The sequence below is a fragment of the Lepus europaeus genome, chromosome 2 (assembly GCF_033115175.1).
Source record: "Lepus europaeus isolate LE1 chromosome 2, mLepTim1.pri, whole genome shotgun sequence".
Classification (NCBI taxonomy): Eukaryota; Metazoa; Chordata; class Mammalia; order Lagomorpha; family Leporidae; genus Lepus; species Lepus europaeus.
Window position 1 is genome coordinate 169,275,595 of NC_084828.1, and position 25,334 is coordinate 169,300,928.

Below are 25,334 nucleotides of genomic sequence, written 5' to 3' on the forward strand. Positions count from 1 at the left end.
CACCGGACTGTAGGACGGTCTCAACGGGGAGAGCAGGAGTTCGTGTGCAGGAACGCTGTGCGTCAGCTCTGCGACTCCACGGCACATTCGAAACTCTTAAATAAAGGGTTTGCCCCTTTATTTATTGTTTACCGCAATAGCTGCTCTCTCACAGCGCTGTGAGAAATCTGAGCGCGCAGGCCAAGAGCAAGGCTTCCGGAGCCAGGGCCGGTTACTGTAACTTGATGTAACCCGGGGCCGGGCGCCCCGACACCTCCACACGCCAACCAGGCGGCTCGCGTCCGGCCGCGCTCGGCCCCTCAGCCGCGCTCGGCCCCTCAGCCGCGCTCGGCCCGCCGGGAGCGACAGCGGAGCGGACGCCGGCGTGGGGCGGGGCCGAGCCCGAGGGCGGGGCGGACGCCGGCGTGGGGCGGGGCCGGCGCGACGTGGGGCGGAGCGGACGCCGGTGAGGGGCGGGGCCGGGCCCAGGGCGCGGGGCGGACGCCGGCGTGGGGCGGGGCCGGCGCAGTTCCCACGCCGGCTCCCGGAAGTGGTGTGTGCCGGGACGCCGCGGGGCGGAAGCGGCGTATGGCGGGAGGCTGGGGCGCTGGCTGGGCGGGGACGCCGCCGCTGCTGTTGCTAGACGACGCGGACCCGCTCTCGTCACTTCCTCAGCCCGCCGTCTGCCCACTCTCCAGGCCGGAACCGGGGGGCCCGGAGTCGGGGTGGGCTCCAGAGTTGTCCTCCGAGGTCCCGGACAGCGGCCAGCCCGGCGGCGGGAGTCGGGGCCACGCCGCCTGCAGGGAGGAACTCGAGCCGAGGCGGGAAGATGGCTGCAGACAAGCCCGCAGGTGAGGCGCGCGGGGCGGGCGGGGCGGGCTGCGGCGGGCGCGCTTCCCTGCCCCTGCTCCGCCTCGGCCGTTTTGGCCGACGTGGAGCCTTGGAGCCCCGAGCTCTGGAGTCCAGGGAGCGCCCAGGCTGCTCCCTGCGATGACTCGGCCCGCAGGGAGGACGCGCTGGTTCTGCCGCGCCGCACACCCGGCGCGCGCGGCTGCCTCCACGGCCGCTGGCTGTGGCTGGGGTGCACCTGCACGTCCCGTGGAAGGAGCCTCGCGAGCCCCGCTTGCCTCAGGGGGCAGGACGTTTCTGCGTGTCTGTGCTCCCCTAGTTCCCCAAGGTCAGCCGCTGCGTCTCGACGGTGAGAAAAGTGAGTACAGTCCGTCCGTGCTGGCCGCCCCGGTGGGTCCGGATCTCTCCGGTAACTGACAAACGGACTTGGAGAGTTCGCTCAGCAGCCGCTAGCACAGCTACAGATGCACACGGCCTTATCCGTCAGCTTCTGCTAAGAAGAAAAACAGCAGAGCAGAGGGTTGGGCGGTGAGCGTGATGGAGTGTGTTGTGGAGTTTCCAGAGCGGACTGCCCCTGCAGAGCCGGTGTTCGGGCAGAATTCTGGACGCAGGGGAGGAGGGAGAGATGTTACAGGCTGTGCGTGAACTTGGCCTGTGCAAGGGGACCAGCTCCTGTCTCCTGTGGGGCGGTTCCTGTGTGCAGAGCGCCAGGGTTACCGTTTCTGCTCGCCTGGAATCACCTTTCTAAAACCTGAAGCGCTTGTGGTTTTCAAGCCCTTCCTCCGTCATATAGCCTCTCTCATCTTGTCCATGGATTCGTTCGCAAAGATGGAGAAAGGGATCCAACACACTTTCTGCCCCGGAAGACCTGCTCTTCAGTCTGCTAGAACTTTCTCTTTTTTTTTAAGATTTATTTATTTGAGAGGTAGAGTTACAGATAGAGAGAGGAAGAGACAGAGAGAGGTCTTCCATCCGCCGGTTCACTCCCTAATTGGCCGCAGCGGCCGAGCTGCACCAATCTGAAGCCAGGACCTTCCTCGGGGTCTCCCACGTGGGTGCAGGGGCCCAAGCACTTGGGCCTTCTTCTGCTGCTTTCCCAGGCCATAGCAGAGAGCTGGATCGGAAGTGGAGCAGCCGGGACTCGAACCGGTGGCCACATGGGATGCCGGCACTGCAGGCAGCAGCCTTACCTGCTACGCCACAGCGCTGGCCCTTGGGCAGACCTTTCATATTTGCACTGCCGTTAAGTAAGAGCTATGTCTAGTTGGAGAATAAGGCCCAGCGCGTTTTTTTGGTTGATTTAAGTTTGTAGACCACTTTGTAAGAAACTTTGCTACCTAAATTGTAAGGCTTTGGTTTGTATAAAATGGTTGGCTGTTCAGTGCGACTTCTTGGAATCTGTGTGCTCCACTTGGACTTTCTGGTCCCATTTTCAGTCTTATTTTTGTTCTCAAATTGTTTCTTCTCTTATAATGTGATTCAGGACTCCAGCTAGAGTTATGAGAGAGCTGGGGCTTGAAGCCACCGTACCGCTCCATTTCCCAAAGTGCCCTTTTAGCCAGCCCGTAAGGGTTGTCAGTTCCAGCTTTCTCGCCCGTTCGCTGGCTCCAGTAGCTGGCCGCCGCAATGCCTCTGATGGTTCCGTCGGGCGCTGTGTTGTTTAGGAGCAGCATTTTCGTCCTAAGTCCCTTGTCTCGGGGCAGCCCGAGAGTACTGGATACTCAGGCCTCCCCGCGCAGCGTCCTCCTCCAGCAGCACGCCCCACCGAGCCGGACTCCGTGGCCTGCGTGGGTACGGGAAGCTCGGAGGGAGGGGCTGGGGTCACCTTCACGGTCCTTTAGACGGCTCCCACGCTTTCCGGTGCTCCAGTCCTCTAACTGGGGGGTGCTCAGCCCCCCTTGGCTGTGCGCGGGACTGTCTCAGTAGTCAGGGGCACTTGGTGTGGGCCTTCCCAGCAGGGGTGGAGCCTGTCTTCCCTCCAGATCTTCATCAGCACCAAACTGCTGGGTGGGAAGTGGTGGACTGAACCTGACAGTCTGAGCAGGGAGTCCTTGCACCTTACGGATGATAAAGTAGAGGATGCGGCCAGCACATAGTCCTTAGAAACTCATCTTTGGGTGCCATGTGGTCCTCCTACGCAAGGGAGCCCAGGTCACAGTTCCTGGGGAGGCCGTCACACCTCCCTTCCCAGCTGTTCTGACCCTAAGGAGTGCTCTTAGGAGGCGACTGCTCCAGGGGAGTTTAGTTTCCAAGGGTGGTTCGGCAGTCTTCTTTCTGATTCACCCTTCCCACCTTTCCTGGAGAGGTAGGATGCTAGGGAGTGTGGAAGAGCCGTGTACTATCCAGCCTTTCCACAGCCCCTTCAGTATCATTAGTGTAAAATGACCCCCACTGTTTGAATCCGTATTCTCTACAAGTCCTAATATTTTGATGACATTTCCAGCAATGGCAGTTGTGAGAAAGCCTCCACCCAGCCAGAAAATGATCTGCTATCATCAGCAACTATTTTTCTTTTCTTTTTTTCCTTTTTTTAAGATTTTATTTGTCCGGCCGGCGCTGTGGCTCACTAGGCTAATCCTCCAACTTGCGGCGCCGGCACACCGGGTTCTAGTCCCAGTCGGAGCACCGGATTCTGTCCCGGTTGCCCCTCTTCCAGGCCAGCTCTCTGTTATGGCCCAGGAGTGCAGTGGAGGATGGCCCAAGTGCTTGGGCCCTGCACCCCATGGGAGACCAGGAGAAGCACCTGGCTCCTGCCATCGGATCAGCGCGGTGCGCCGGCCGCAGCGCGCCTACCGCGGCGGCCATTGGAGGGTGAACCAACGGCAAAGGAAGACCTTTCTCCCTGTCTCTCTCTCACTGTCCACTCTGCCTGTCAAAAAAAAAAAAAAAAAGACTTTATTTGTTTTACTTGAAATTCAGAGTTACAGAGAAGCAGAAAGAGGGGTCTTCCATCCGCTGGTTCACTTCCCAGGTGGCTGCAATGGCTGGAGCTGCGCCGATCCGAAGCCAGGAGCCAGGGGCTTCCTCCGGGTCTCCCACGTGGGTGCAGGGGCCCAAGGACTTGGGCCATCTTCTACTGCTTTCCCAGGCCATAGCAGAGAGCTGGATTGGAAGTGGAGCAGCCGGGACTCGAACTGGTGCCCATATGGGATGCCGGCACTGCAGATGGTGGCTTTACCCGCTACACCACAGCATGAGGCATTTCTGTATAGTCTACCTGGATACTTCGAAATTGCCTTAACCCAGGAGGTCTTCCTCCTGTGTTTTGTTTTCTAATTACCTCTTTATCCTCTGACATGTTACACAACCTCTACTTGCCTGCTTAGCCGTGGTATAGATTCCCACACACCCATAGTCTCTGAAGTATTGCATCACACCATCACATATAGCCTGGGGGCCACATGGCTCCGTTTATGTTATATGGGCAGTAGTCTCCTCATCCCGGGTTTACTTACTTCTCTCCCATCAGGGAGCACCCACTTTTCAGCTTCCATTTGAGTGGGCTCCATTCGGTGTAGCCCCTCTCTTTCCTCCTTAGTAGACCGGTCGTTAGTGCTACTCTAGGGCTGTGTGGGATTAGATCTAGGGAGGTTTGCTTAGCAGCTCCATCTGCAAGTCTGTCTCCCATAACTTGGGCAGAATTTCCCTTTTGATGACCATTTACCTGAACTGTAGCCGCTTCTGTTGGCAGTAAGAGGCTTTCTAGACCTTGTTTTACTAATTCCCCAGGTACCAGTTCCTTTCTTAAATTCTGCACTGATGTATGGGGCCCATCAGATTTTCTACCTGGGAGAATCGGGGTACAGGGACATGCGAGGTTCTAGTAACCCTACAGGTTGTAAACCGTTCTTCAATAGGAACGGGGTATTGTCTTGTAGAAGCTTTCTCTCCCGATCGTTTGGTTCCCTCCCCCTTTTTGAGGGGGAACATGGGGGTCAACTCCTTCATCAAGCAGGGAGCGTAATCTGTTTCTTCTAAGGATGGAGTTTCGTCATTCACATAGAAAATTGGAGCTTGGCACACTCAATCTTCGTCTGAGCCAGACTTGGGCCAAAAAACAGAAGGTTCACAAATTGAGTCTCTAGACAAAATAGGACAGCAATGTTTAATCATTTTTGCTTTTCTTTGTTCCTGGTCTGAGGAGCATCCCCCAGGACCACAGTACTCTCTGCCCTGTGAACTGTCGGGGGATGTCAGGGGGAGCCTCTTCACCCGCCTTGGCCAGGAATTCTTATTCCCCATTTTGGCTGGTGAGTCTCGCTGTGCTCTCTGTCTCCTGTAACGGAGGTTTGTTGCACACCGCGGGACCCACTTCATCCATCTCCGGCCGGTTCCCTTGCTGGATGATGGAACTGCTGGCGGGGACTCCACACGCTCTTCCTATCTAAGATATCCCTCAGCCACACAGACTCGGCCTGCAAAAGTGCCCAGCCCGCAAGGCAGTACTTGTAGCCCGGTTTCTCCTTCCTTGGCTCCTGCGCAGGGTTGCCTGGTTGCCATGTGCTTTCTTTTCTGTGTCGTCTCCATTGTCTTCCTAACAACAGTCTCAAGCTTTTCTGTGGTTCTGCCGGAAATGGGGCACACGGACCTAGCGGCCACGCAAAAATCGGGGGGGATGTGTCTCCCCCTCTGGCGGGGGCCTGTTCCACACATGCACAGAGAGCCTGGGAGAGCCCCCAGGTTTGTGGGAAATACCCTCACCTGTCCACTCCAGAGATGGACTAGTGCAGTGAAAGCAGCCTGGTGTCTGATGGGCAGTAGGAGCAGGCAATGTAAACCCCAGCACGCAGGTCCCTCCCCTGGGTCCTCATTGGCTGAATACTATGGGGTGTACATCTTCTTGAGGGCATCTCGGTTACAGTTACCCTCCTCCTTCCTTCTCAGTGTTTTAATTTCCTCGTGTGAGTTGATTACGCCATAGCATCCTGTTTGCCTAGTGAATTGTGCTATATCCGCAGATCATCCAACAGTAATTTTCCATTCTGTGTTGGGAAATGGATCGCCAGACATTTTCTTACATCTCCATCTCCATTTCAACTACTGTGTTCTAGCCTTTTCCTCTTACTATGATGGGTTTTTAAAAATATGTATTTATTTGAAAGAATTGCAGAGGAGAGATCTTCCATCCGCTGGTTCACTCCCCAAATGGCTGCAACAGCCAGGGCCAGACCAGGCCGAAGCCAGGAGCCAGGAGCTTCTTCCAGGTCTCCCGCGTGGGTGCAAGGGCCCAACCACTTAGGCCATCTTCTGCTTTCCCAGACCATTAGCAGAGAGCTGGATCGGAAATAGAACAGCCAGGACTGGAACTGACCCCCGTATGGAATGTGGCTTTACCCTCTATACCACAACTCCAGCCCCCACCAGCTCTGCCTTTCAGATAAATAAAATATAGTATGAAAGACAGGTAAATAAGCAAATATGATTTCAAGTTGTGTCAATACTCTGAAGAAAAGCAAAATGAGAGGGAGCTTAGAGGTTAACAACGAGGACTCTTCTTAGATGGGTTGCTTAGATAAAGCGCTTTTAGAGGTGACCTTTGACCTTAAAGAGCCAACCATCTGGGGGAAGAATGACCCAGGCAGGAGAAGCAACAAGTGTTTGGAACCCTTGTTGGAAGATGGTTAGAGAACACCAGGAAAGCCTCAGAGGACCTGGACTTTGTGGTAGGCGTGCTCTAGGCTCTAGCTCCAGTGCCCAGGGCTAGGGCCGCCAGAGAGGAGACACTCAGTGCATATTTAGCTCCGTGTGGCAAGAAAGAAAGTCGAAGTTGTGGCAGGAGCTGGGGTTTGTCATCAGGCTTCATGGGCCCTGGAGTTCATTTTAACTCAAAGGAACCACGGAGAGTTTTCGACAAAGGTGTTGTGGTGTGATGTCTCTTTTAACTGAGCCAAGTGATAGGAGTTTGGACCTTGAGGTTTGAAATCAGATGGCCTAGGTTTGCTCTAACTGTACCACATATGTGACCTTAGAATGTAAGGAACTTTTTCTGCCCTTTAGCTATCCTGTGTGTGGAATGAGAGTGATGAATTATCTATCTCACAGGGCCTGTAAGGGGTTAAGGGGTTATTATTATTTTTTTGAAATTTAAAGAAAAACTTATTTATTGAAGATCTAACAAACAATTCCTAGAAGATCAACTTTTCCAGAAAACTGTAGCTACACAATGCATTGCATCTTTTGTATTAAAACGTGCATTTAACACAAATAGAAAAAACACGAAACAAGCCACCCTTCTTCCCCAGTTTGAGCAAAGATAAAATGCCTGAGAACCACATGGATGACTTGCCAAGGAAGGGCTCTTCACTTTAAGCACCACTTAAAAATTAAAAGAGCACAGACGGATGAGGGTGTTCGGTTATATAAGCTGAACTGAACCATTGGCACTAAGAATCGGAGCATCTTGTCCTTTAGCATTAACACACATTACGAAAGTGCGGTGTCAAAGGAACAGAACCACCAGCGTTCAGAGCAGCTTCGGCGGCCAGGCAGTGACGCTGCAGCACGGCCCTCTGTTGTCCAGCACTGAGTACACTGGTGGCAACTTGGAAATGAAAAGCTAAGAGAAGAGAAAGAACTATAACCCTTTTATTTTCTCTGTTGAAAATCAAACAGGGGGCCGGTGCTGTGGCGTAGTGGGCAAAGCTGCCACCTGCAGTGCCGGCATCCCATATGGGTGCCAGTTCGAGTCCTGGCTGCTCCACTTCCAATCCAGCTCTCTGCTGTGGCCTGGGAAAGCAGTGGAAGATGGCCCAAGTCCTTGGGCCCCTGCACCCATGTGGGAGACCCAGAGGAAGCTCCTGGCTCCTGGCTTGGGATCTGCCCAGCTCCGGTCCTTGCAGCCAACTGGGGAGTGAACCAGCGGATGGAAGACCTCTCTCTCTGCTTCTCCTTCTCTCTCTGTGTAACTCTTGCAAATAAATAAATCTTAAGAAAATCAAACCGAAAACAAACATGGATTCTGTTAGACACTAACATCTTCAAACTACATCATTTGTACAAGAGAAGGGCTAAGAACAAAGATGTGCTTACGGAGATGCAATCCTTCGTGAGTCTGTGCGCCTCTCACACAGCTTCCCGGTGGTTCTCAGGGGGAGCCACTTTCATAGTCACTGGTGCTAAGCAGAGTTGCACAATTCTTTGCCAGGCACTTGAGGACATCGTGAAGATAATTGAGTAATAAAGCAAGGCCTTCTCATCCAGAGGTGTATGGGCCAACATCGCTCCAGTTGGCACACATGATCGCGGTAGGTGTGGTGCCCATGCGCTGGGCCATGGGTGTGTCGGGGTGCTCTCCGAGGACTGCAGCGTGCTGTGGGGCCTCGGGTCTAGAGAGCAGCTGCATGCCCAGCATTACGTTGAAGGTATTCTTTTTTTTTTTTTTTTTTTGACAGGCAGAGTGGATAGTGAGATAGAGAGACAGAGAGAAAGATCTTCCTTTTTGCTGTTGGTTCACCCTCCAATGGCCGCTGCAGCCAGCACATCTCACTGATCCGAAGCCAGGAGCCAGGTGCTTCTCCTGGTCTCCCATAGGGTGCAGGGCCCAAGGACTTGGGCCATCCTCCGCTGCCTTCCCCGGGCCACAGCAGAGAGCTGGCCTGGAAGAGGGGCAACCGGGATAGAATCCGGCGCCCCGACCGGGACTAGAACCCAGTGTGCCGGCGCCGCAAGGCAGAGGATTAGCCTGTTAAGCCACGGCGCCGGCCTGAAGGTATTCTTTTATCCCTGCCACAACTTCATTAACAGCGGCCAGCGCCACTGCTCACTAGGCTAATCCTCCAACTTGTGGCGCTGGCACACCGGGTTCTAGTCCCGGTTGGGGTGCCGGATTCTGTCCCGGTTGCCCCTCTTCCAGACCAGCTCTCTACTGTGGCCCGGGAGTGCAGTGGAGGATGGCCCAAGTCCTTGGGCCCTGCACCCCATGGGAGACCAGGAGAAGCACCTGGCTCCTGCCTTCAGATCAGCGCGGTGTGCCAGCCGCAGCACACCAGCTGCGGTGGCCATTGGAGGGTGAACCAACAGCAAAGGAAGACCTTTCTCCCTGTCTCTCTCTCTCACTGTCCACTCTGCCTGTCAAAAAAAAAAAAAAAAAAAAAAAAAAAAAAACTTCAGTAACAGCATACTCCTTGTTACCAGAGTTTCCACAAGATTTCTCATAATTTGCATAATCTTCCAGAAAGGAACCCACATTCTTCTTGGCAGGAAGATGAAAGAGCTGTTTGTGTCTGGTAATTAAGTCCCAATCATCAACAAACTGGTTTGAGCTCTTCAGGAATTTTTACTTCTTTTTTTTTTTTTTTTTTTTTTTTTTTAATATTTTATTTGAGAGGTAGAGTTACAGATAGTGAGAGGGAGAGACAGAGAGAAAGGTCTTCATCTGTTGGTTCACTCCCCAAATGGCCGCAACAGCCGGAGCTGAGCCGATCTGAAGCCAGGAGCCTCTTCCAGTCTCCCATGTGGGTGCAGGGATCCAAGGACTTGAGCCATCTTGTACTGCTTTCCCAGGCCACAGCAGAGAGCTGGATCAGAAGTGGAGCAGCTGGGACTAGAACTGGCACCCATATGGGATGCTGGCGCCGCAGTTGGAGGATTAACCCACTGCGCCACAGTGCTGGCCCCCCAGGAATCTTTAACTTCCACTCTATTCTTGAATTTCTTCATTTTCAACAGCAGGATCTACCCAGGCCCTCTCCTTCCGGGGAGGCTGCGTGTTACTGGCTCTGCCACCATCTCCATTTCCAGGAGTTTTCTGTCCAGCCCAGATGTCGTCTTTCCTGGAGCAGCCCCTCCCATCTTCTGCATACTGCTCCCAATTGGCCATCTGAAGTTCTCGCTCTTTCTGCAGAGTGGGGTGCACATGTTTGAGTACTCTGCTCTCTGGAACCCATTCATCCCAGTTTTATTCCAACCACTGTAATGTATACAATATTACACTTGTTTGTCCTTTACTGCACCCTGTACACACTCTGCTTCATAAAGGAGGGCCCTAGGGAAGCACAACACTCGCTCACCCTCCTGGAACTTACTTAGGCTTCGGGTCCTGCTTGGGCACATTTATGAGCGATTCGCCGCCGCCTCCTTCTCCCACCACCCTCAACTCTACCCCATCCAGCTCGGCATCAGACGCGCCGTCAGGCACTGCCGGCTCTACATTCGTTATTATTATTATTTTTAATTCTTATTTCTTTTAGAGGCTGAGGGAGAGAGAAAGAATGAATTCCTGTCTGCTGGTCCTTTTCCCAAATGCCCGTGGCATTCAGGCCTGGGCTGGGGCAGAACCAAGAGCCAGGAGCTCAAATTCTCCCCCACAGGCAGCAGGGACTCAGTCACTTGAGCCATCACCACTGCCTACCGGGGTCTGCATTAGCAGCCAACAGGAGCCAGAGCCGGCAACTGGACCTAGGTACTCCGATGTGGGATCCAGGTATCTCAACCAGTGTCCTAACCACTGGGCTGTGTGCCTGGCCCAGGCCCTAATTAAAAAAAAAAAAAAAAAAAAAAGCTAGTTAATAGTACTTTAGGGTACTGGTAGGAAGGATTGGAGAGGCAGATGGGAGAAATACTCAGTAAAATTGACAGACTGGTGAGTGAGGACAGTAGGTGAGCAGGAAGCTGAGCTCCTTGGAAAAGGGTCTGTCTGGAAAGATTCACAAGGTTTCTTACATAACATAGAAAAGTGGCTTGAAACCACTCTTAAGACAATTTTAAAAAATTTATTTATTTGGAAGAGTTAGAGAGAGAAGTAGAGACAGAGGTCTTCCGTCTGCTGTTTCACTCCCCAAATGGCCACAATGGCTGGAACTGAGCCAATCCGAAGCCAGGAGCCAGGAGCTTCTTCCGGGTCTCCCATGCAGGTGCAGGAGCCCAAGCACTTGTGCGTCCTCTGCTGCTTTCCTAGGCGCGTTAGCGGGGAGCTGGATTGGAAGTGGAGCAGCAGGGACTCAAACCAGCTCCCCTGTGGGATGCCAGAGCTGCAGGCTGGGGTTTTAACCTGCTGGGCCACAGCTCACGCCCCTCCACCACCACCTTTTTGAATTTCAGAAACAGAGTGGGAGACAGAGACAGAGCTCCCAGCCAATGGTTATCACCACAAACGTCTGCAGCAGCCAGAGATGTGCGAGGGCCAAAGCCAGGAGCTGAGAACTCAATCCAGGTCTCCCATGTGGGAGGCAGGAGCCCAATTACTTGAGCCATCACCACTGCCTCCCAGACATGGGCAGGAAGCTAGCATCTGGGGCTGGGAACCAAACGTAGGCACACTTGTGGGATACAGGCGTCTTAACTGCTAGGCTCAACATCTCCTAAACCAATATCGCTTTTTACTAAATACTAACAGTGTTTCAGAGTTATTTATTGACTTTGCTTTTTATTATTTGAAAGGAGGAAATAGCTGGAGCCAGGACTCAATTTGAGGTTTGAAGTTACCAGAGAATTTGGACTATGGTGATGGTGGTTGGCAGGGTTGACAGGAGAGGTTGGTAGTATTATGAAGAAGGGAAAAACAGGGCCACATGGGTAATATGAAGTCAAGAAAAGAGTATTTACAGATGGCTTTGAAATTTTAAGCAAGGATGACCGGAAAAACTGTAGAAAGAACAAGTAAATGTAAACGATTAAGTCAAGGTGATGTTTATGTCGAACACCTCTGGATGGGCATTTGGCCTGGTAGTGAAGATGCCATTAGGACGCCGTGTCCAGTATCTGAGTATACCGGTCTGTCTCCACCTCCGACTCTCAGTTCCTGTTTCCCACTCATGTGAACCCTGGGAGGCAGCAGATGATGATGGCTCAAGTAACTGGGCCCCTGCTACCCATGTGAGGGACCTGGGTTGAATTCCTGGGCCTCCAGACTGTTGGAGCAAAGTGAACCAGTAAGGGAAACACTCTGGCTGTCAAATAAATAAATATAAAAATTAAAAGCAAACAGAATCATCCCAAACATTTTGATTATAATAAAGTACATAAAAAAAGTATAAGTGTACTTGAGGGGACCAGTGCTGTGTTTCTGTGTGCAACACATCCTTAAGCATCTTTTTAAAAAAAAAAAAAAAAGATTTATTTATTTATTTGAAAATCAGAATTATACAAAGAAAGAGAAGCAGAGAGAGAGAGAGAGAGAGAAGTCTTCCATCCATTGGTTCACTCCAAAATTGGCTGCAATGGCCAGAGCTGCGCTGATCTGAAGCCAGGAGCCTCCTCCGGGTCTCCCACATGGGTGCGGGGGTCCCAGGACTTGGGCTATCCTCCACTGCTTTCCCAGGCCATGACAGAGAGCAGGGTAGGAAGAGGAGCAGCTGGGACTCAAATCAGCGCCCATATGGGATGCCGGCAGTAGAGGCAGCGGCTTTACCTGGTATGCCACAGCACTGACCCCCTTAAGCATTTTTTCTAAGGCTGTTTGGTGGCAAATTCTTTCAGTTTCTGTTTGTTGTGGAAGGTCTTTATTTCATCGTCATTCACAAACGAGAGCTTTGCAGGGTACGGTATTTGGGGTTGACAGTTTTTTTCTCTTAAGACTTGGACTATATCTTCCTATTCTCTCCTAGCCTGTAGGTTTTCTGATGAGAAGTCCTCTGTGAGTCTAACTGGAGATCCTCTGAGAGTAATCTGGCGTTTCTCTCATGCATGTTTTAGAATCTTCTCTTTATGTTTTACTGTGGAGCATTTGACTACAATGTGTCGTGGTGAGGATCTTTTCTGGTCATGTCTGTTAGGAGTTCTGTGTGCTTCCTGTACTTGGATGTCCCTTTCTTTCTCCACATTGGGGAAGTTTTCTGTTATTATTTCACTAAGAAGGCCTTCTGGTCCTTTCTCTCTTTCCACACCTTCAGGAACTCCTATTACCTGTATGTTGGGTCGTTTGATAGTATCCTAATTTCCTCTTCTTGTTTTTTGTCTGTGTGATTTCCCATACTTTGCCTTCTAAGTTGGATATTCTTTCTTCTGCTTCACCAATTCTGTTGTTAAGGCTTTCCACTGTATTTTTTATTTATTCTATTGAATTCTTCATTTCCAATATTTCATTTTGATTTTTTTAAAGATTTTTTTTTTTGGACAGGCAGAGTGGACAGTGAGAGAGAGAGAGACAGAGAGAAAGGTCTTCCTTTTGCCGTTGGTTCGCACTCCAATGGCCGCCGCGGCTGGCGCGCTGCAGCCAGCGCACCGCCCTGATCCAAAGGCAGGAGCCAGCTGCTTCTCCTGGTCTCCCATGGGGTGCAGGGCCCAAGCACTTGGGCCATCCTCCACTGCTTTCCCAGGCCACAGCAGAGAGCTGGACTGGAAGAGGGGCAACCAGGACAGAATCCGGCGCCCTGACCGGGACTAGAACCCGGTGTGCCAGCGCCACAAGGTGGAGGATTAGCCTAGTGAGCCACAGCGCTGGCTATTTATTTGAAAGAGTTATACAGAGAGAGAAGGGGAGAGAGGGAGAGGTCTTCTATCCACTGGTTCACTCCCCAACTGGCCACGATGGCCAGAGCTGCACCGTTCTGAAGCCAGGAGCTGGGAGCTTCCCCTAGGGCTCCCACGTGGGTGCAGGGATCCAAGCACTTGGGCCATCCTCCTCTGCTTTCCCAGGGCATAGCAGAGGGCTGGATCAGAAGAGGAGCAGCTGGGACCCAAACCAGTGCCCACATGGGATGCCAGCACTGCAGGTGGTGGCCTTACCCGCTACGCCACGGCGCCGGCCCCAATTTTTCTTTAAGATCTCAGTTTCGTGGGAAAAATTTGCTTTCATATCATGAACGGATTTCATTAGCTCGCGCAGTTGATTCTGAAATTCCATCTCTGGCATTTCTTCACTCTCCTCATCTTCACAATCTACTGTTGAAGTGCTGTGTTCTCTTTGGGGCATCATGTTGACTTATTCTTGTTTCTTGGATTGGTGCATTTGTTATTCGGCATTTGTGGAGATACCTGTTGATTTCTTTGTTCCTCGTGGTGGCAGCTTTGATCTTTGTTCTCTGCCTCTGTAGATGAGTGCAGTGTCTGCTTTCAGTGACGAAAGGTGTGTGGTGGGCATGGCCAGGGAACTCTGTTCAGTGCTCCATGGTGAAGGGTGTGTCTAAGGTGACACACCCAGGTTTGGCACAGTAAATCTCTTTTTTTTTTTTTTTTTTTTTTCTTTAATCAGAGGGGAGGTTTTTTTCTGCTCAGCTGAGCCCCTCCTCAAAGGAGACCAGTGCCTTAGCGCTAGCCCCAGGGGTATAATATTCGTCTGCTCTGCCCCAAGGACCCCACAAAGGATCTGTGCAGTCGTCAGTGTAAGCTCAGATTCCCCAGCAGTGCCCCTCACCAGGGAACCAGGGAGCCCTGAACATGTGGGGCCTCCCACAGTGACTGCCAAAGTCCCAGCCACAGTGTGAACCCTCCCATGTAGCCTCAGTGTTTGCACAGTCCTGGCACACAAGCCTCCCACAGTCACGAGCACCCAGCCCCTGTCTGTTCTCCCCACCAGACTCAGACGTCTTCGCATGGCTGATTGCTGGGCCCGGACATGAGCTGGCGCAGCTAGTATGTATGTCCAAAGTGGTGCCCACTCTGTATTGGCTTGTTATTGAACACCGTGAGAGAAACGTGCCCCTCCGTTTTTTCCCCCTGTAGTCTGGCAGGTACACTATCTCCCATGGGGCTCCAAGCCGGATTCCCTCCAGGCTCTTCCTGCAGCTCTATCACCAGCGGCTTGGGCTGCTGCTGTCTGGTCTCACCTCACCCTCCCACGCTGGTGCTGGGGCTCTCAGCTGCTGGGGTCTTGAGTGTTGGTGCCCACGCCCTCCACGTAGGTCCATGTGACCCTCTAATTTGTGTAGAGCTTCCTCTGCCATTTTCTCCCTAACTCTTCCCTGAGACTGTGCTCTCTCCACTTTTTTTAAACTTTCTTCTAGACTAGAACAGTAAGCTCTCTCTGTACTCCACCATCTTAATCCCCTCCTACCATATTTCAATTATGTTTCAGTATGTTAAAATTTTGCCAGTTGTCCCAATAATGTGCTTTAACACTTTACTTTTCAAACCATATATTATATCTATTTATATATATGTGTGTGTGTGTGTATGTATGTATAGTTTTTTCATTTCATATTTGAAAGGCAAAAAGAGACAAAGAAAACTCTTGCGACCACTGCTTCAGTCTCCAGTACCTGCTAAAGTGGGTTGGGCCAGTCCAGACGAGAAGCTGGAGCTCAGTCTGATTCTCCCACGTAGGTGGCTGAGACCCACGTGCTTGAATCGTTCTCACTGCCTCCCCGGGTGTGCGTTAGCAGGAAGCCGAAGTGGAAGCAGAGCCAGGACTTGAACCCAGGCATTTTTTGCTAGGGGATGTGGGTGTCCCAGACAGTGGCTGAATGGCTCTGCCTAGTGCCCAACCCCACCCCACCCCCGCCACGTTATACTTTGATACGTCTCTTGACACTCTGATTTCCCCACAACGGTGACTTTTTGAAGAGACTAAGTTATCTTGTAGACTATCCCAGGTTTCTGGATGTGTCTGTTTCCTCCTGGAGTCCTTCACTTGGCTTGTTTACCGCCTGCATTTTCATAAACTGAAGCTTATTTGGGCTTGATTAGATGTGCAGCACTGTAGGTGTCAGGTTATCCACTATTAGTGATGCTAAATTTGGTCAGTTTGTTAAGGTGATTGACAGGAGCATCTTTTTCCAGGCAACTGGTAGTAGTCTCTGGGGGAGCGATTAGGCATTGTGCAGACATCCGCACTTGATGACGGGGCGTTGCAGAGTGGCACCTCCCTGGTTCTGTTGCTGTGTGCATCTGTTAGCTGGCCTTCTGCCGCGAAGAGCAGCTGTCTGGGGCAGGCGTTGTGGCGCCACAGTTAGGCTGCCTTCTGGACACCCTCTTATTGCAGCGCCTGCGTGGAGTCTCAGCGCCACTTTGGATTCCAGCTTCCTGCTAACGCACATCCCGGGAGGCTGCAGTGGTGGCTTAAATAGGTGGGTCCCTGCCACCCGTGTCGGAGACCCAGCTTAAGTCTGGGTCTTGGCTGCTGCCTGGCCCAGCCTCAGCTTTGTGACCATCTGGGGAGTGAACCAGCAGATAGAAGATCCCTCTCTCCCTCCCTCCCTCTCTCTCTGTAACTCTGCCTTTCAAATAAGCCAACTGTTTTTTTTAAAAGTTCAAACATTTGACCGGCGCCGCGGCTAATAGGCTAATCCTCCGCCTTGTGGCGCCGGCACACCAGGTTCTAGTCCCGGTCGGGGCACCGATCCTGTCCCGGTTGCCCCTCTTCCAGGCCAGCTCTCTGCTGTGGCCCGGGAGTGCAGTGGAGGATGGCCCAAGTGCTTGGGCCCTGCACCCGCATGGGAGACCAGGAGAAGCACCTGGCTCCTGCCATCGGATCAGTGCGGTGCGCCGGCAGCAGCGCGCCTACCGCGACGGCCATTGGAGGGTGAACCAACGGCAAAGGAAGACCTTTCTCTCTGTCTCTCTCACTGTCCACTCTGCCTGTCAAAAAAAAAAAAAAAAAGTTCAAACATTTATAACAACCCTTCAAAATTAGACCTTCAAATAGAATAAAATATCTAAATTGAATGTTAAGTTTGAAGGATATCCAGGATTTTTGAATTTGTGACTTTAATATTTCAAGTGTCAACGTTTCAAAACTAGACTAAAATTCAGGTATTTCTATGCATAAAAAGTGCTTTTAGATGGGAAGATAAGAATGCTCATTGTCGGTGGCAGTGTTCTGCTTTGCCTGTCTTCAGAGCGTGCTGACCCTAGTTACTCGAGTTTCTTTCAGTGACTGGCAGGGTGCTACGGTTTGTGGCTTTGCTGCTGGTATGAATGGCTTATCCTCTGGGCCAATTCTCCAGCTCTTCTGTCCAACTTAAAGTAGAGGGAACCTGGTTTAGTGACTACTTGTACTGTAGAACATAGCTTCATTGGTCATATTTTACTTCTCTGAGCTTTGTAGACATTAGTCCTTCTTTATAAAAAATGATTTACTTATTGGAATCAGAGTTACAGAGAGAGAGAGGGAGGGAGAGACAAAAAAGAGAGAGCTCTTCCATCTCCTGGTTCACTCCTCAAACGGCCATGACAGCCAGTGCTGGGCCAAGCTGAAGCCAGGAGCCAGGAGCCTCATCGGGGTCTCCCATGTGGGTGACAGATACTGCCATTCTCCTCTGTTTTCTCAGGCACATTAGGAGGGAGCTGAATTGGAGCCAGAGCAGCCAGGTGTGGAACTGGGGCCCAAAGGGGATGTCAGCATCGCAGGCAGGAGCTTAACCTGCTACACCACAATGCTGGCTTTTTTTTTTTTTTTAAGGATTTACTCATTTATTTATTTTAAAGTCAGAGTTATACAAAGAAGGAGAGGCTGAGAGAGAGAGAGAGAGGCCCTCCATCTGCTGGTTCACTTCCCAAATGGCCACAATGGCCAGAGCTGCACTGATCTGAAGCCAGGAGCCAGGAGCTTCCTCCGGGTCTCCCATGCGGGTGCAGGGGCCCAAGGACTTGGGCCATCATTTACTGCTTTCCCAGGTCACAGCAGAGAGCTGGATCGGAAGTGGAGCAACTGGGACACAAACCGGTGCCCATATGGGATGCCGGCACTGCAAGTGGCGGCTTTACCCGCTATGCCACGGCACCGGCCCAATACTGGCTTTGAAATTAGTATATGTGGGGTTTTGGTAAGTCAGAAATACTTGTTTAGATGATAGAAACCACATTTGAAGTGTCTTAACCAGTGAGCCTGAATTGATTTTTTTTTTCTTTTTTTGAGTGGTAACCTTTTTCTTTTTTTTTTTTTTTTTCTTTTTTTTTTTTAATTTTTTTATTTTTGACAGCCAGAGTGGACAGTGAGAGAGAGAGAGACAGAGAGAAAGGTCTTCCTTTGCCGTTGGTTCACCCTCTAATGGCCGCCGCGGTAGCGCGCTGCGGCCGGCGCACCGCGCTGTTCCGATGGCAGGAGCCAGGTGCTTCTCCTGGTCTCCCATGGGGTGCAGAGCCCAAACACTTGGGCCATCCTCCACTGCACTCCCTGGCCACAGCAGAGAGCTGGCCTGGAAGAGGGGCAACCGGGACAGGATCGGTGCCCCGACCAGGACTAGAACCCGGTGTGCCGGCGCCGCAAGGCGGAGGATTAGCCTGTTGAGCCACGGCGCCGGCCCCTTTTTCTTTTTTTCTAGAAAGAGAGCTCCCATGTGCTGGTTCTCTTCCCAGATGTCCACAAGAGCCAGTACTGGGCTGTAGCCAAAACTTGGAGTCAGAAACTCAATCTGCATCTCCCGTTTGGGTGGCAGGTTCCCAGTCACTGAGCCATGGCTGCTGCCTCCCAGGACAGGAAGCTGGACTCAGGAGCTGGGGATCAAACCTAGATACTCTGTGGGAGACATGGGAGTCTCAACCACGAGGCCAGGCACTCCTCCTCAGGCCTGTCAATTTCCTCATTTCTTTGGAAACGTCTTTCTTTTCTTGAACATCATTGGAGCTGTTGCTAGTAGTCATCCTCCAATCAGATTTGAGCGGTTAACATTCTGTGCTGGAATGTGTCTGTTCTTTCAGTTAACTGACTTTTTATGGTTTTGAAAAAGCAGTACCTATCTTTTCTACTTAGTTCAAACCAAAAAGCAATTATTTGGTTAGAAATGAAGTCCGTTGGCTTAAAGAATGTCAAGGCTTGCGGGTCAAAGAGCTCTGTTCGCCTAGAAGGTCAGCCATGCTCCTTGGGCCAGAGCAGAAGGAAGGTCAAGCTTATGGATGAGCGGTCGTACACGCTGTCAATTGGCAATGGAGACTACTTTTGGACAGATAAAGACACACTGTGGAATTATGTGCAGTCTCTGTCTGGTAAGAAGTGAACAGTTATAAATAATGGACATTTGAAAAAAAAATTTTAAAACTGATTACAAAAATGAATACTCTTTTTTTAAAAAACCTTGAGAAGTATAGATAAGCAGAAGTAATTTTTATCTTGGGTGGGTGTTTAGCATGGTGGTTGGGATGCCACCCGGAAGCCCACATCCCTCGCTGGAGTGCCGGGGTTCACGTCCCAGCTGCTGCTGATCCAGCTTCCTGCTGATGCACACTCTGGGAGGTAGCAGATGCTGGCTCAAGTGCGAGGATTCCTGCTGCCCAAATGGGAGACCCAGGTTGAGTTCCCAGCTCCTGGCTTCAACCTGGCCCAGCCCTGGGCGTTGTGAACATTTTGGTTGTGAGCCAGTGGATGAGAGCTCTCGCTGCCTCTCAAATATTTTTTTTTTTTTTTAAGATTTAGTTATTTACTTGAAAATCAGAATTACACAGAGAGAGAACGAGAGACAGAGGGAAACAGAGGTTTTGCATCTGCTGGTTCACTCCCCAGATGGCCGCAACACCTGGAGCTGCGCCGATCCAAAGCCAGGAGCCGGGAGCTTCTTCTGGGTCTTCCAAATGGGTACAGGGGCCCAGGGACCTGGGCCATCTTCTACTGCTTTCCCAGGTCATAGCAGAGAGCTGGATTCAAAGTGGAACAGCTGGGACTCGAACCTGTGCCAATATGGGATGCCGGCACTGCAGGTGGCAGCTTTACCCGCTACGCCACAGCGCTGGCCCCTAAGAAATATTTTTAAATTCGTTGTTTAAAGTTTTATGGTAAGGGCCAGTGATGTGGCTCACTAGGCTAATCCTCCGCCTGTGGTGCCGGTACACCGGGTTCTAGTCCTGGTCGGGGCGCCGGATTCTGTCCCGGTTGCCCCTCTTCCAGTCCAGCTCTCTGCTGTGGCCTGGGAAGGCAGTGGAGGATGGCCCAAGTCCTTGGGCCCTGCACCTGCATAGGAGACCAGGAGGAAGCTCCTGGCTCCTGGCTTTGGATCAGCGCAGCACGCCGGCCGTGGAGGCTATTTGGGGGGTGAACCAACGGAAAAGGAAGACCTTTCTCTCTGTCTCTCTCTAACTCTGCCTATCAAGAAAATAAAAATAAATAAATAAATAAATAAAATTTTATGGTGAGTATTTTTGGAATCGGAGATTTTGCTTCAATCTAAAACTTTTTTTTTTTTTCCAGTTAATGTATTTATTTGAAAGAGTTAAAGAGAAAGAGATGTTCCATCTGCTGGTTCACTCCCCAAATGGCCACAGGAGCCTGGAACTCCATCCAGGTCTCCCATGTGGGTGGCAGGATTCCAACTCTCAGGTCGTCATCCGCTGGCTTTCCCGGCACGTTAGCAGTGAACTGGATTGGAAATAACAGCAGACAGGTCTTGAAACTGCTGCTCATATAGGATGCTGGCATCGCTGGCAGAGCTTAAACCCATTGCTCCACAGTGCTGGCCCCATGAATACTGATTTATCTGCTAACTTTATCAGAATTAACATTTCTGGGGCTGGTGTTGTGGCAAAACTAGTTAAGCAGCCACCTGCAGCACTAGCATCCCGTATGAGTATAGGTTTGAGTACCGGCTGCCCCACTTTTGATCCAGCTCCCCACTCATGCACCTGGAAAAGCTACTCTTTTGTGGCCATTTGGAGAGTGAACCAGCAATGGAAGATCTTGCTCTCTTGCTCTCTCCTCCTCCCCTCCCCCTTCCCCTCTCCCTCCCTAACTCAGCCTTTCAAATAATCTTTTCTAAAAAAGAAAGAAGTAACATTTCACAGAATGCCATTCTTATAGGGCAGATAAGTTCTTAGATTGATAGGTTCTCAAAAGCAGATTGTTGTTAGTATAAGTGTGATTTGAGACGGTGTAGACATTTCACAGTAATCAAGGCGGTCTGTAATCAAGTTACACTAAATTAACTTCATTATCAATTTGTGTGGTTAAAGATTCATTTAGTTATTTAAAAGTCAGTTACAAAGAGAGATGGAGAGAGAAAGACCTCCCCTCCATTGGTTCAGTCCCCAAATGGCCGCACCAGCCAGAGCTGGGCCAGTCCAAAGCCAGGAGCCAGGAGCTTCTTCTGGGTCTCCCGCATGGGTGCAGGGACCCAAACACTTCAGCCATTCTCCGCTGCTTTTCCCAGGCACGTTAGAAGGAAGCTGGATCAGAAGTAGAACAGCCGGGACCTGAACTAGCGCCTCTACGGGTGCTGGTGTTGCAGGCAGCAAAGCACAACGCCGGCCCCCACTTTGTGTGTTTAAAGTACAGACATAAGTGTATTTTAAAAAAATAACTGTAGAAAGCCTTAGTTGTCCTGGCAGAGGCAGAGGGAAAGGGAGCTGGTGGTTATTTAGCGTTTCCAGTTAAAGACAGGCCAAGAATAGACTGTACTGACTGTGTGACAGGTTCCAAGGCTTGCGCCCGTATCATTATACCGTATTGGCTCTTGAAAGAGGAAGGTTGGGAATCCTCGCTGGCTGCTGACACGTCTTAGGCCAGCAGTTCCTAGGTAGCTCTTCTGACAGCTGATTCTTTGAGATGCTCCTGGAATGTGGGTTTCTAGGCAGTTATCAAAACATGCCCAGACTGGGGCAGGCGTGTGGCCTAGCAGTTAAGACACTGCTTGGGACCCTTGTATCGCATAGCAGAATGCCTGGATTTGAGTCCCAGCTCCTCCTCAGATTCCAGATGTGCACCCTAGTGGGAGCAGATGTCAACCCTGCGGAAGACCTGGATTGGGTTCTTGGCTTCTGACTTCTGCTTGGCCCAGCCTCTCCCTCATCTATTGTGGGAATTTGGGGAATGAACCAGTGGGTCAGAGCCCTCCGATAAGATTGAAAGTGTACATACAGTTTGGTGAATTCTCACACTCTGAGCACACCACTGGATCTTTAGCAGACACCACTAGCTTCCTCAGGGTAGCTGCTTATCTCCTTATCTGCCTATGTTAGTTTTGGGCAGGCATTTAAAAATTTTATTTTTAATTTTTTTTAATGTTTGCTTACTTTTATCTACTTGAAAAAGTGTCAGAGACAGATCTAGTGATTGATATTCCATTGCTGGTTCACTCCCCAAATACCCATAATAGCTGGTGCTGTGGCAGGCCAAAGCTAGAAGCCCAGAACTCCATCCAGGCTTCCCATGTGAGTGCAGGGGCCCAAGGACTCAGGCCATCTTCCACTGCTTTCCCAGGCCGTAGCAGAGAGCTGGATCCGAAATGCAGCAGCCGGGACTGGAACTCGGCGCCCATATGAAGTGATAGGATTATTGACGCAGAGAGCAAATTAGTGGGAGCCAGGAGTAAGGAGGAGGGGAGAAAGTGTGTGTAGCTATAAAGTAAAAAAGAGAGCATCCTGGAGTTGATAGCTGTGTGCGTCTTGACTATCCCTGTGTGCATTCGGGCTGTGAGGTGGTCCTCTGATGTTGGGGAAATTGGGTGAAGGATACGAGGGATCTCTCTGTGTATTGTCTTTCAGCTGTATGTGACTCTGTGATTATCTTACAACTGAAAGTTTAATGTAAAAAATGGTTAATCCAAGTGAGGAAAATATAGATGTTCATTGTATAGCCTTGCAGCTTTCCCATACATATGAAAATTTTCAACATTGAAAGTTTGGGGCATGAGTAAAAGGGATTTTTAAAATTATAGAAAAATAGAGTGAAGTTTTTTTTTAAGTCAAAAGAAGTTTTCTAAGTGGGAAAAGTATTTATAAATATTGAAGAAAATAGCTTTTTTTTAAAAGATTTATTTATGGGGCTGGCACTGTGGCGTAGTGGGTAAAGCTGCCGCCTGCATCCCATATGGATGCCAGTTCAAGACCTAGCTGTTCTACTTCTGATCCAGATCTCTGCTATGATGTGGGAAAGTAGTAGGAAATGGCCCAAGTCCTAGGCTGCCTACATCCACGTGGGAGACATAGAAGAAGCTCCTGGCTCCTGGCTTCGGATTGGCCCAGCTCCGGCCATGTGGCTATTTGGAGAGTGAACGAGCGGTTGGAAGATCTCTGTCTCTCTAACTGTGCCTCTCTGTAACTCCACTTTTCAAATAAATAAATCTTTTAAAAAAATTTATTTATTTATTTGAAGAAATTACAGAGAGGGAGGGACAGAAAGATCTTCCATCCACTGGTTCACTCCCCAGTTGGCCACAATGGCTATGGCTGGGCCAATCCAAAGCTAGGAACCAGGAGCCAGGAGCTTCTTCTAGATCTCACACGTGGGTGCAGGGACCCCAGGACTTGGGCCATCTCCTACTGCTTTCCCAGGCCTTAGCAGAGAGGTGGATCAGAAGTAGGGCGTCTGGGACTGGAACCGGTGCCCGTATGTGATGCCAACACCACAGGTGGCATCGACACCACAACGCCAGCACCAAAAAGTAGTTTCTAAAAGTGGTTACTAATGACTATGTGCAGCTTGTTTGTTCAGAGAAAGCAAGAAGTGTCACAGCGTAGGTGTCCTGAATGTTGAGGCTAAAGGTGAGGTTGGGATAATGCTTATTAGCACCTTAGCTAGCTATGCAAGGATTGGGGCTGTTCCCCTACCTGCCCTCCTGTCTCCAGTGCAAGGTGTCCGGCACATAACAAATCTTCCCAGGCAGACGAATCAATTAATTCACAAGCTTTTATTGGGATTCCGCTCCCTGGCGAGGTTCCCCGGTCCCAACAGAGCGGGGGCCCGGAAGTCGCGCGTCAGGTTGGGAGGGCTCCTTTTGTAGATACAGGGCGTTTCATGGTACTTCACCTTGGCAGAGGGAAGCACTTCCTTTCCAAGTGTTCCTGCTCACTGGGAACGTTGGTCAGCCCCTGTGGCCAGAGCTCTAATTCTGGCAGCTTCACTCGAAGACGACAGGAGGAGGAGCATAGGGACAAATCCGCTGTACGCTTTTGTTTCTGCAGATCAGGGCGCAGAGAAGCACGAAGGGGCAGGTCAGTCGTCCGGCATCACGGATCAAGAGAAGGAGTTCTCCACGAACGCTTTCCAGGCTTTCACAGTAAGAAGTGGCTTCTCCCTCTCTCTTGGTGGTTTTTGACAAGGAGGGAGGGAGACAGAGACAGAGAGGTCCCACCTGCTGGTTCACTCCTCAGATGTTTTCAGTGGCTGGGGCCAGAGCTGGGAGTCAGGAACTGGGAACTCAATTCAGGTCTCCATTGTGGGCAGTGGGACCCCAATTCTCAAATCTCACTGCTACCTCTCCAGATTGGCTTGGGTGGAAGCCTGGAGTCAGGAGCCAGAGCCAGGAATCAAACCCGGGTACTCTGGAGTGAGGGTGGGTGTCTTAACTGACGGCTCAACACCTGCTCCTGGCTGCTCAGTCTGCTCAAGTGGTAGGACTCTGTCAAGTGGGAGTCTTTTCACATTGAGGTTTTAAGTTTATAGTTTCTGTTTGATAATAGCTAAATTTAGTAAGAAGTATATAAGTTTAATTTTAAATGCAGTGAAAGGAATGGAAGTCATTGGAACCATTCCCAAGTTTTTGTGTTTTCATGAACATTGTTGTGTTTTGAAGTCTTTTAAATGTGCTTGTAAATATGTAGGTCTATCTTTTTATTTCACTACTCTTCAATTCTTTGTCCTGAATATCCTTTAAACTGGAATTCCAGGTGTTGGTGTGGGGGAGCAACCACACAGCAGTTTGGACCTGGGATCCAGATGGAGTTCCTGACTCCTGGCTTCAACCCAGCCTCGCCCTGTCTGTTGCAGGCATTTGTTGAGTGAACCAACAAAAGGCATTTGTTGAGTGAACCAACAAAAGATTGCGTCCTTTATCTCTGTCCCTCAGCCTTTCAAATAAACAGATAACTAAAACTTTAAAAAAGTTAATTTAAAAAAAGCTCCAGAAGGTTATTGTCATAATTTTAGCTTTTCTAACATTAAGTGATATGAAAGAAAACTTTGATTATCAAGGTCATATATATATAGCAAAATGGGATACTTGAATATAAAAAGAAATTACAATTTGAAATACTTGTATCTACCTGTATGTCTTACAGACAGATGTGTCCCTGTCAGTCTGAGTCCTAGGAAGTGCATCTGCACAGTTTCTCAATTGACATGAAAGTTGTGTCATGTAATTGATCTGTTTAGGGGAACTATATCTTTCATTTTAAGAATATTTAAGGTAAAAATGAATACAATTTACTTGGGGATGATTATTCTTAACACTGGTATGTAATTGTATGTGTGTGTGAATGTGTGTGTGTGTTTTTGTTTTTGTTTTTTTAGTCTGGAAATTATGATGCCTGTCTACAACACCTCGCCTGTCTACAAGATATAAACAAAGATGATTATAAAATAATTTTGAATACAGCAGTAGCTGAATTTTTTAAAAGTAACCAAACAACAACAGATAATTTGAGACAAACACTTAACCAGCTGAAGAATCAGGTGATATGCAAATGAATTTAACTATTTAAAATGTTATTATATTCTTGAATTTGTGGAATATAGCTAGTCAAGGAAAATATAATTTCTTGACTGATATTAATGGCATAATTTCTAATGTATCTGAAATATTTGTTGGAATTAAATTTCCTTAGTTAAAATTATTAATCTAGGCAATGAAAAATATGTTGTATGATTTTTTTTTCTGTTTTTTTTTAATGAGCTTGAACATAATAGAACAATACGTGAAATTCGAATGGGCTTTGGAGTTTTGAAGATTGAAGTAGAATTGTGTGGAAGAACTTAGCTGCTGACATGC

General features: G+C 50.0%; 1 protein-coding gene and 1 pseudogene across 2 annotated transcripts in view; one reads left to right on the top strand and one right to left on the bottom strand.

The window, feature by feature from the left end:
* Window positions 1-592: 592 nt before the first annotated feature.
* CNOT10 (CCR4-NOT transcription complex subunit 10) overlaps window positions 593-25,334 on the top strand; it is an 81,718-nt gene continuing 56,976 nt past the window's right edge. The window contains exons 1-3 of one of the 2 annotated variants that reach the window (XM_062215772.1): window positions 593-830; window positions 23,530-23,624; window positions 24,857-25,018. In XM_062215772.1, the coding sequence (XP_062071756.1) occupies window positions 809-830; window positions 23,530-23,624; window positions 24,857-25,018 (279 nt within the window). In that variant the 5' untranslated portion in view covers window positions 593-808. The remainder of the gene's footprint in view (window positions 831-23,529; window positions 23,625-24,856; window positions 25,019-25,334) is intronic. The other variant, XM_062215762.1, reaches the window with a different exon arrangement.
* Window positions 7,891-18,062, bottom strand: LOC133777293 (mortality factor 4-like protein 1; annotated as a pseudogene).